Source organism: Stomoxys calcitrans, chromosome 4 (assembly GCF_963082655.1).
Source record: "Stomoxys calcitrans chromosome 4, idStoCalc2.1, whole genome shotgun sequence".
Classification (NCBI taxonomy): domain Eukaryota; kingdom Metazoa; phylum Arthropoda; class Insecta; order Diptera; family Muscidae; genus Stomoxys; species Stomoxys calcitrans.
The window spans coordinates 158717143-158728736 of record NC_081555.1 but is presented as its reverse complement, the minus strand read 5'-3'; the positions used below and the strand labels follow the sequence as shown (position 1 = coordinate 158728736).

The 11594-nt window shown below is 44.9% G+C and overlaps 1 protein-coding gene across 1 annotated transcript in view; it reads left to right on the top strand.

The window, feature by feature from the left end:
* The first annotated feature begins 2816 nt into the window (after window positions 1-2816).
* LOC131997059 (uncharacterized) overlaps window positions 2817-11594 on the top strand; it is a 42010-nt gene continuing 33232 nt past the window's right edge. Inside the window, exons 1-3 of the mRNA XM_059367331.1 lie at window positions 2817-2837; window positions 3044-3234; window positions 5487-5603. Of these exons, the coding sequence (XP_059223314.1) occupies window positions 2817-2837; window positions 3044-3234; window positions 5487-5603 (329 nt within the window). The remainder of the gene's footprint in view (window positions 2838-3043; window positions 3235-5486; window positions 5604-11594) is intronic.

Below are 11594 nucleotides of genomic sequence, written 5' to 3'. Positions count from 1 at the left end.
AACCATTTCTGTTGATGCACTTGTAGCTGACTTGGCAAAAGCGAAATAGAAAAAAAAAGCTTTAAAACTTTAGGAAAATAGCTCCAAATGTAGTCATAAGAAAAATGTTTTGGCTTGTTATGGCTTCAGGTTATTGCCTAGGGCAATGCTGTGTTTCTATCGTAGCCCATTTGCAATGAAAGCTGGCTGCACCATCTCCAAGTCATTGCTCAATTTTTTTTTTTTTTTGATAACTGGAAGAGAAGAAAATCAACAAAATATGACCACCAGCTATGCTCTAAGAGACCTGAGAAGTTGAAAAGTAGACAAAACAAAGCTGTAAACGAAGTCAATGATTTCTAAAGAAGAAATGAATACCATGAAATGAGAGGCAGTCTCGGCAACCAACAATCATTTGTGGGCAAAGAAATGTTAAGAGAAGATATCAAATTATTTAAATGGCAGTGATGGAAGAATCTAATTTCTGAAAACTTATCAAAACCGTATTAAAGCAGAAGCAGTGAGGTGAGGCGATATCTATGATGGTACCTTCCCCAGCGAGTCAAACTACGGCTTAAGAAGAGAATATGAAATGCTAAGGTTGGGGTTAAGTTACATTGTAAGGCAACCTCGGTTGCTAGCCGATTCACTTTTAGATCTTACATCCATTCTATTGACAGTAGAAGAGAAAAAAAATAAGAAAACCTCATAAAGATACACCATAGTGAAGTACAAATAGAAGAAACGATAGAAGAAGGGAAGAGGTAACCAACGCACAAGATAAGCAAGAGCAGTGTCTGGTCCGCCAAATCAGGCATTAAAAAAGGATCAGGAAGTAATTAAGGCACTGAAATAGACCCAGTGCCTTGAGTATCCATTATCCTGCGTCTTTTCCTCGCAGTTGTGGGGCAGTGACACAAAAGGTGCTCTTCAACGAGTTCTCTTCATCACTTCACCGACTCTGTAGCACAATATGCGCTCAACAGCGATCCATTTCTGGCCAACTTTTCGGTCAGCTCGTTCCCCGCCACTCATTGATTGGCCCGGACCCAGCAGAACCGGACCACCTTCCCCATTAAGGTGAGTCAATTTGTTAACCGACAAAGCGGATATGAAAATCAACGACAAATTGTTAAAATTTTCTAAATTTGACCAAGGAACCATAGATCTAAATTAAAAACAAAATTCCGCCCCTGGTTTGGTATCTTTATGTGGTAGCTACACTCATATTTTGACTAAATGTAGGATAAGCTTTTAGTTGGGTAATAGCATATTCCCATCTGAAGGCAGTCCGGCTTTGCTGGGTCCCGGTCATGCTCATATTGCCGGTAAGACTATTGGCAATTGTGTGTCAGTGACAAAAAAGCCGCTCCACAACTCAGAGAAGTACTGCGATCAATTTCTTGCAGCTCATCGGTGGCCTTTTCCCCTCTGCCTATTGATGGCTCTAGACCCAACAGAGGTTGATTGCCTCGCCCATGGTTCACGAAGCTCCCTTGCATCTTCCAACCAGTCTCGAACGCACATGGCCGATGCCAGATGCTACAGCACCGTCTGACTAAACACGTATATCATAATAGTCCCATCGGGCAAACGGTCATGGCCTTCAGAACAGCTTAGATTTCCCCCTAAAAGATGCTAAACCCAACCGAAAGCGGCGATTTTCAAACCGGCTGCCTAAGGATGGCCCGAGACCCAGCAGAGGTTGATTGCCTCTCCCATGGTGCAAGAAGCTCCCTTGCATCTTGCAACCAGTCTCGAACTCACATGGCCGATGCCATATCCTACAGCACCATCTAACTGAACGCGTATATCGTAACAGTCCCATCGGGCAACCGCTCATGGCCTTCAGGACTGCGAAGATTTCCGCCTGAAAGATGCTATACCCAACCGAAAGCGACGATTTCCAAACCGTCATCAAGGAAACACTTTCCTGATAAACAGCCCATCGCGTACCACACTGCATCGCCCCATTCCCCAGCAGAACAGAAAAATGGACATTTTTTGAGGAACAGCAGGTTACAAACTCTCTCAGTCTCACGGCAATCTTCATTGAAGCACATCCAACATAATAGTGAAAAGCCTTAGATCATGCATTGAGTTCGAAGCCCCTCTCACGGTACTTTTCTTTGCTTCAGAGATCAGCACCGCCACAGTACCCACTGACTCCTCGGTCATTCGGCGAAGAGCACTATTGTCCACTGCCCGATGTCATAATCGGTCGAACCACCACCGAAATCATTCAATGTACCGTCCTCGTTCCAAGCCCGAGCTGCGACATGAGTTGAACGCATTCTGCCCTATTTTGATAATTTCCTTCCACGTCCCTTCTCTAGTTTAGCCTCTGAAAGCCTCTTACAAACGGAAGGGCGGAAGTACATTCGAACATAAGGACAAACGGACCATAAAAAGGAACCGAAGGTTGGACTGAAAGGCAAATCAAGGGGAGGATCGAAGGAAAGACTGAACTGAAGGGCGGATCAGAAGACAGACCAAAGTGTAGACAGAGCGACAAACGGAAGGGCGAAAGGACAGACGGACCATAAAAAGCAGCTGAAGATCGGACTGAAAGGCGGACCGTAGAACAGACCGAAGACCACACCGAAGGACAGACTGAAGGACGGACTGTAGAACAGACCGGAGGACAGACCGGTGGAAAGACCGGTGAACAGACCGGTGGACAGACCGGAGGACAGAACGAAGTACAGACCGGAGGACAGACCGGAAGACAGACCGGAGGACAGACCGGAGGACAGACCGGAGGACAGACCGGAGGACAGACCGAAGGGTTGACAGAACTGAAGACAGACCGAATTGTTGACAGATGGATAAATGGAATGGTGGAAGAACGTGCCAACGTAAGGACAGACAGACCATAAAAAGAAACTGAAGGTCTGACTGAGGGGTGTGCTGAAGGGGGGACTAAAGAACAGACTGAAGTACAGACCGAGGGACAACGAAAGACAGACCGAAGGACAGGCCGTTGAACAGACAGAAGGACAGACCATAAAAAGAAACTGAAGGTCTGACTGAAGGGGGGATTAAAGAACATACCGAAAAACAGACTGAAGTACAGACCGAGGGACAACGAAAGACAGACCGAAGGACAGACCGAAAGACAGACCGAAGGACAGACCGAAGGACAGACCGAAGGACAGACCGAAGGACAGACCGAAGGACAGACCGAAGGACAAACCGAAGGACAGACAAAAGGGCAGACCGAAGTGCAGACCGAAGACAAACGGAAGGGCGGCAGTACGTACGGACGTAAGGACAGACGGAAGCACGGCCCGAAGGGCGGACCGATAGCTAAGCGGAAGTATGGAATACGGTACGGTACGGATGGGCGGACAGACAGACCATCAAGAGAAACCAAAGGAATGACTGAATGGTGATCTGAAGGGTGAACTAAAGAGCGAATCGAAGGACAGACTGAAGAACATACCGAAGGACAGACCAAAAAGCGGATCGGAGGACAGACCGAAGAGCGGATCGAAGGACAGACCGGAGGACAGACCGAAGAGCGGATCGAAGGACAGACCGGAGGACAGACCGGAGGACAGACCGGAGGACAGACCGGAGGACAGACCGGAGGACAGACCGGAGGACAGACCGGAGGACAGACCGGAGGACAGACCGGAGGACAGACCGGAGGACAGACCGGAGGACAGACCGGAGGACAGACCGGAGGACAGACCAAAGGACAGACCGAAAGACAGACCGAAGGACAGACCAGAGGATAGACCAAAGAGCGGATCAGAGGACAGACCAGAGGACAGACCGAAGAACAGACCGGCGTACAGACCGGAGGACAGACCGGAGGACAGACCAGAGGATAAACCAGAGAAGAGACCAGAGAAGAGACCAGACGACAGACCGGAGGACAGATGGGAAGACAGATCGAAGGGTTGACAGAGGGATGAAGGGAATGGCGGAAGTACGTGCAAACGTAAGGACAGACAGACCATAAAAAGAAATTGAAGGTCTGACTGAGGGTGAACTAAAGAACAGACCGAAAAACAGACTGAAGTACAGACCGAAAGACAGACCAAAGGACAGACCGAAGGAAAGACCGAAGGGCAGGCAGAAGAACAGACCGAAGCGCAGACCAAAAAGTAGACCATATGACAACGGAAGGGCGGCAGTACGTGCGGACGTAAGCACAGATGGAAGCACGACCCGAAGGGCGGATCGAGAGATAGTCGGAAGGGTGGAACAACGTACGGATGGACGGACAGACAGACCATCAAGAGAAACCGAAGGTCTGACTGAATGGTGATCTGAAGGGTGAACTAAAGAGTGGACCGAAGGACAGACTGAAGAACACACTGAAGGACAGACCAAAGACCGGACCCGAAGACAAATTACAGGACAATTGGGAGGTCGGAAGTACTAAGGACATAAGAACAGACGGAAGCACGGACCAAAGGGCGGACAGAGGGACACAAGCAGAAGGGCAGACCGAAAGACAGACCGAAGGACAGACCGAAGGACAGACCGAAGGACAGACCGAAGGAAAGACCGAAGGACAGGCAGAAGAACAGACCGAAGCGCAGACCAATGGGCAGGCAGAAGTACAGACCGAAGCACAGACCAAAAAGTGGATCATAGGACACACCGAAGGCCAGACAGAAGACAAACAAAAGGGCGGCTGTATGTACGGACGGAAGCACGAGCCGAAGGGCGGATCGAGAGATAATCGGAAGGGTGGAACAACGTATGGATGGACGGACAGACAGACCATCAAGAGAAACCGAAGGTCTGACTGAATTGTGATCTGAAGGGTGAACTAAGGAACTGACCGAAGGACAGACCGATGGGCAGGCAGAAGTACCGACCGAAGCACAAACAAAAAGTGGACCATAGGACACCGAAGGCCAGACCGAAGACAAACGGAAGGGCGGCTGTATGTACAGACGTAAGCACAGACGGAAGCACGAGCCGAAGGGCGGATCGAGAGATAATCGGAAGGTTGGAACAACGTACGAATGGACGGACAGACAGACCATCAAGAGAAACCGAAGGTCTGACTGAATGGTGATCTGAAGGGTGAACTAAACAGCGGACCGAAGGACAGACTGAATAACACACCGAAGGACATACCAAAGACCGGACCCGAAGACATATTGCAGGACAAACGGAAGGATAAAAGTAGTACAGACGTAAGGATAGATGGAAGTACGGATAGACCGAAGGACAGACCGACGGACAGACCGATGGACAGACCGATGGACAGGCCGAAGGACAGATCGAAGGACAGACCGAAAGACAGACCGAAGGACAGACCAAAGGACAGACCGAAGGACAGACCGAAGGACAGACCGAAGGACAGACCGAAGGACAGACCGAAGGACAGACCGAAGGACAGACCGAAGGACAGACCGAAGGACAGACCGACTGACAGACCGAAAGACAGACCGAAAGACAGACCGAAAGACAGACCGAAAGACAGACCGAAAGACAGACCGAAAGACAGACCGAAAGACAGACCGACTGACAGACCGAAGGACAGACCTAAGGACAGACCGAAGGACAGACCGAAGGAAAGACCGAAGGACAGACCGAAGGACAGACCGAAGGACAGACCGCATATATTATCCGATTTCGCTGAAATTTTTGAAGCAGTAAGATGTGCTAGGCCTCTCAACATCCCTGTTCAATATGGACCAGATAGGTCAATATTTGTATATAGCTGTCAAATATACCAATCTCCAGCTTTAAGGTCTTGGGCCCATAAAAGGTGTATTTATTAAAAGATTTCACGGAAGTTTGGCACAAAGAGTTGTGTTAGGCCACTCGACATTCGTACCGAATATGATCAACATCGGGCTATATATGGATACATCTGTCACATATACCGATGTCCAGATTTCCGAAATGTGGCACAATGAGATGTATTAGACCCTTTTATTTTCTTCCCAAATTTGGTCTATATCAGGTTACATTCGGATATTATTGTCATATATAGCAATATTCCGATTTAAGTTCTCGTCCCCATAAAAACCGCATTTATTAAAAAAAAATTGCTGAAATTTAGAGCAGTGCTTCAAAAATCGTGACATTAGGTGGACAATGTCAATTAAAGAAATCAAATTTCACTATGGCTAAAAAAAACCTGTAAGGAACGCATATTCCGATAAGAAACAGGCGCCAAGCGTCATAAACATCGCTGATGATTTTTTTTTTTTTTTGCGATATTCTCCCCAGAATTCAGCGTTACGGGTTGACATGCTTACCTGTGTTCCATGGCGCTAAATTTTGTTAACATTATCAGTAGCACTTGGCACAATCTAATCGAATGCGTCCCTTATAAAAGCCAAAATTTTGTTCCCACTTCATAAAAGTCTACATAACCCAATTCTTATCAAAATGAAATATGGACTTCTGTGATGACATGCAATATCCATATGAAAACCCTATGTTAACATATTCTGTTAAAACCTCAAATAAATCTGATTATGATTTACCTACAAAAAATATGACCTGGAGATCTTGATAGCATACGTCCTAGACAATGAAAACTTTTTCCAACTTTTCTATTTAAAATTGTTACAATAGAAGTTTTTTTCAGTGTATTTTTTTTAATTTTTAAATTTGTCCCCAGGGCTATTAAGAACCTCATTTATTGAAAGAACCCAAACAAATTGAAAACAAAATGTCTGTTTTTTTTCTATTTCTAGGAAATTATTATAGCCAACGCGTGGCCAGTAACATGCTTGAGCAGCACAAAGATAAGAAAATATCCCAAAAGGATGTTGCAGCAAAAAAAACCAGAGTCCTAAGATAAATGGTGGCTTGATTACAAATGAAGTAAAAGCATTTGCTGAAAAACTATTTCTTCCCTCAAGGCACTTTGATTATGGAAATCTTGGCCGCTTGGCTATCCTAAGGCTAAGAAGGAAAAAAAAAACACCCCCAATGGTTCTTAGGGGAATATCTTATTCCTCAATTTCACTTACCCATTTTCCAAATCGGTGTTCGGTGTTCTTGTAAATCTCTGACATGCAAAGCAGTTATCCATGGGATAGAGTGGTTTATGCTCTGTGCTCTTTGGTGATGGTTTTTAATGTGGTATCAATACGACCAAGAGGCGATGAAATGATAATGCGATGTCCTGCTAAGCGTCGCCCGGGTTTTTTTTCTTTTTTAAAGGCAGTCACACTTCAATTTTATGGAATTTGGTGGAAGAAGTGGGTGGATGACATTATTTAAATGCGACACCATTTTCAATTTTTCAACATTAACAATCTGCGCTTAACATGAACGAAAATTTTACTTGAACTTTTTTCACTCCCACTCTTCGTTTGCTGCTTAATATTGTATTAAATATTACGAATAAAAAAACACTCTTTAATCACTCCATGTTATTGAGCACACATTTCAAAGGCTATTGCTTTTTATAACTTTTCACTGATGTAATCATTATCGATATTGGAAATTTTCTTCAACGCTCTTACTTGCCAACACTCTATTCTTCACTTTTCACTTTTCTTTCTGCAAGTAGGCAAAAGGGATAATCATTTAAATTGTTAACACTTTAATGCACATTGAGAGTGACGATGGTGTAGAGAATGACATTAAATCAAAGAATCAAAATTAAAAAGTTGATAGAGAAAAAGCTTAGAAAGGGAAAAGCGGAGAAAATTTTATTGGATTTCCTTCTCTGTTTGTCACTGAAATTATTTTTGCTTTGATAAGACTATACTTGAGAAAAATTGCGTTTCGTTTGTAACTCATAAAGGACAGGAGAATGACAACAGCATGGAGTGAAAGTTAGGAAAATCTGTTGCCTTGATTTCCATTTCTGAATTAGGGCCACTATGCACTTCAAGCGAAATTTTCGGCAGCACACAAGACGACGAAAAGGACCAATATGCCATACCACTCTTTGAGACGAGTTCAAGGACTACCAGCCGACTCGCTGTCGGAAGGTAGGTTTTAAACCACAAGGTGGGAAAAGTGAACTACTAACTGCTCAAGCCTTACAGGCAAATCAGTCACTCATCCGTTGTCTTAAAGACCCTGAAGGGAGTACTTCACAATTGTTGTACGGATCGTCTCCACGCTGCACTGGTATGTTACTATCAGCATGCTTACACAAAGGGTCTGATGATTGAGAGGACCCTTCATGAAATTTTTGGATACATCGGAGGAAATTTGGATGTGGGCGACTTCACTTTATGTAATCTCCTGATAAGTGCCTTCCGACTATCAATTCTCATGTTATTTGAGAATGAAGATATGGCATAATACCTCATAAATGTTGCCAACATTAGTAGGGGAATATCACAGTTGAAAATTTTTTTGCTGATGGTCTCGCTAGGATTAGAACCCAGGCGTTCAGCGTCATAGTTGGCCTCCATTTGAACGTGTGGAAATGTTAACCTCCGCTCTACGGTGACTTTCATTTGGATGGACGATTCATTTTCAGAGAAGGTGATAGCTGAGTTTTTAAGAGGACCTGCCTTTGATGGGGTAGAACTGTCCCTCTCTTTGGCGGCCAAGTATGTGAGCTTTGTTCTTGATTAGAGACTTATTTGTAGAAGAAATATCAAGGAAAGGATCAAAAGGCACTCTAATACTGTTGCAGCTCGAAAGTAAGGAGTTGAATGCTTAGGCCGGGGATGGTGCACTTGATTTTTAAGGCAAAACTGTCCTTGATGTCCTAGACATAAAGCCGGAGCTCTCTTCGGAAATCATGTATATGGGTGTGATTCATGATCTGGGATTAAGTTGAAGAAGGAACTTCAAGAAAAGGATCAAAAGGATACTAAACCCCTCTCTGATGCCAATTTGACAATGAACATTCCATTAGGGAACATGGGCAAACTTCTCATATAGCAATGAGTGCTGTCTGATTCAAATTTAGGCTCAATGATAAGGGGCCCCCTGTATATAGCCGAGTCCGGACGGCGTCCCGCAGTGCGACACCTCTTTGAGGAGAAGTTTTTACATGTCATAATACCTCATAAATGTCGCCAGCATTAGAAGGGGATAACCACAGTTGACTTTTTTCCGATGTTCTCCCCAGGAGATAGGAAAAAGTAAAAGTCTTAGGCCGATTGCGATGCTCTGTATTGCTACGATGGTGGTAAGGCCAATTCTTAGCTATGGATGTCTGGTGTAGCACGGGACTCTGTACAACTATGCCCCGCCCAGGAATATGAAAAAGGTAAAGGTAGCGAGATGAAACTAATCTCTGGAGCTTGGAATCAGGGAGTCATATCGGCATCTGGACAGGTGTAGTATCTTTCAGCCGGAGCTCATTACTATTCAGAAGATGCTGAATACGATTTCGATGCGAAAGCAGCGGTTCGATCGTACTGTTATAATATACGTGACCGAAGCTGAAGGCTCTGGTGTTGGAGCATGTTTGGTCAAGACTGGTTAGAAGATGCAAGTAGAGAATATGAACCATGGGGAAGGCTGTTAAGGTCTGTTTGAACCCGGGCCATCAAAGATTAGCAGGGAATGAGACAGCCGATTACACCATCATTAAGAAGCTTAAGCTAGATTAGAAATCCAACGTTTACAATGAAGGCTGTATATGTGTAGCCGAGCCTACTGTGGCCCAATAATTGACCTTCAGCTTAAGTTTAAGCTGAACCGTTTTTTGCCTAAGTTTCTAGCGCTCATTTTTTCCGAACTTAAGAAATATGGTTCATATCTGCCATATGTGGTACGGATATGGGGAGACCTAGTGCAAATGGTATAGACTTTAGGCTAAAAATCGGGAGATCGGTGTTTATGACAACTAAATCTAAATGAGGAGTGATATTTCCTACAACATATTCGGTTCTAATATCGGGGCGCCTAGTGCACCCCACAATAAATGCGTATTTTTTTGGCTGATGAACCTATATCGGGAAATCGGTAAATATAGTAAATATATATCAGGAAATTGGTAAATTTTGGTCGAAAATTTATATTTCGATGTTTTGTAAATGGAATGACGAAATAAATGTTCTCCATTCTGTGGTGGTGGGTATAATAAAATAACAATTAAAGATCATGTGAGCCCGGAGAGCTTGAAAAAAATTTTTAAGTTTAGGTTAGGTTGAAAAGAGGATGTAGATATGAATCTGTCCCATGCCACTATGGACATACACCTAAACCAGTAATCGGCTTGTTGTGCGCTCTAAGAACTAAAAAGTAACCTCGAAAAAGAAAATCTAAGTTAGCAATTCCGTGCTACTTGGAAAATCCTTAATTGTTTTCCATGCCACGCCCCTTACTTGGTTTATGTCTGGTGTTATGTCCCCACCTAAGTGCCGGTATCTGTTTGACGGGCAAACCGGGCAATGACAAAGGAAATGCTCCAACGTCTCATCATCTTCCCCGCATGCCCTACACATGCTATCACTTGCCGCACTGATTTTACATAAACGAGCTCGTAGTCCTATGTGTCCCGCGATGAAACCAAAAGCTATACTGACCTCCTTCTTACTTCCTCTCAGTAATAGCCTCGTCTTCTCACGATCTGGATCCCCCCGTAGGATTTTCGCCGTCCTTCTGACCGTTTCGCTGTTCCACAGGGTTGCATGCTTATTCATCGCCCACTTCCTTTACTCGGACTACATCAACACGAAATGCTGCGGGTTAACCAAGTTTATTGCCGGCAGTCCTCTGGCCTTCACCGCCAAATCATCTGCTTTCTCATTCCCCCAAAATCCGCTATGGCCCAGCACCCAAACGATGACGATCGTGTCATCCTCAGAAAAGGCGTTAATCTCCTTCTTACACTGCAAGACTGTTCGTGGCCTTACCGTCCTGTTTGTTATTGCCCTTTGCTTTGATCCATCCGTGTAACATGATCTTCCAGATGACAATACTAAGGATCCGTCAATCCAATAGGGTGCCGCTGACAGCAGTGCCTCGCACTCGACCTCAAATGTCGTCTCAGGTATCCGATCGGAAACCTCTTCCTTTCCATCCAGGTTTCCTATCGTCATCTGAATTTTACGGCGATGGTGTGAGCTGCTCCCATCGTCTTAAGTCGGATAGCCTCACACATAATCTGTATGTCAATGGATCGAAAATCTAGAATAGTCTCCAGTGCCCCAGGGGACCTGGTCCTCATCGCTCCGCTATGCCAAGACAACATGTTCTCTGAACCTGTTGTAAGGTTCTTATGTTGCACTTTTTCTCCATAGCAAATACAAATTTTTGCAAATTTTGCTTTTCACATATCAATGAGTGCAGTCCGTTTCAAGTTTTAAGCTCAATGATAAGGGGCCTCCTCTTTATAGCCGAGTCCGAACGGCGTGCCGCAGTGCGACACCTCTTTCGAGAGAAGTTTTACATGGCATAGTACCTAACAAATGTTGCCAGCATTAGGAGAGGAAAACCACCGTTGAAAATTTTTTCTGATGGCCTCACCAGGATTCGAACCCAGGCGTTTAGCGTCATAGGCGGACATGCTAACCTCTGCGCTACGGTGGCCTCCATAGCAGTTCACCAAACTACTGAGGCGTAAGTAAGTATTGGTCTAACCACGCTCCCATAGAGCCAGTGGACTATCCTCGGATTGAAGACCCATTTCGAAACTACGGCCCGTCTACATAGTGTCCAACATCTGTGAGCCTTCTCAGTACGCTCCTGAATTTGACTCTTTT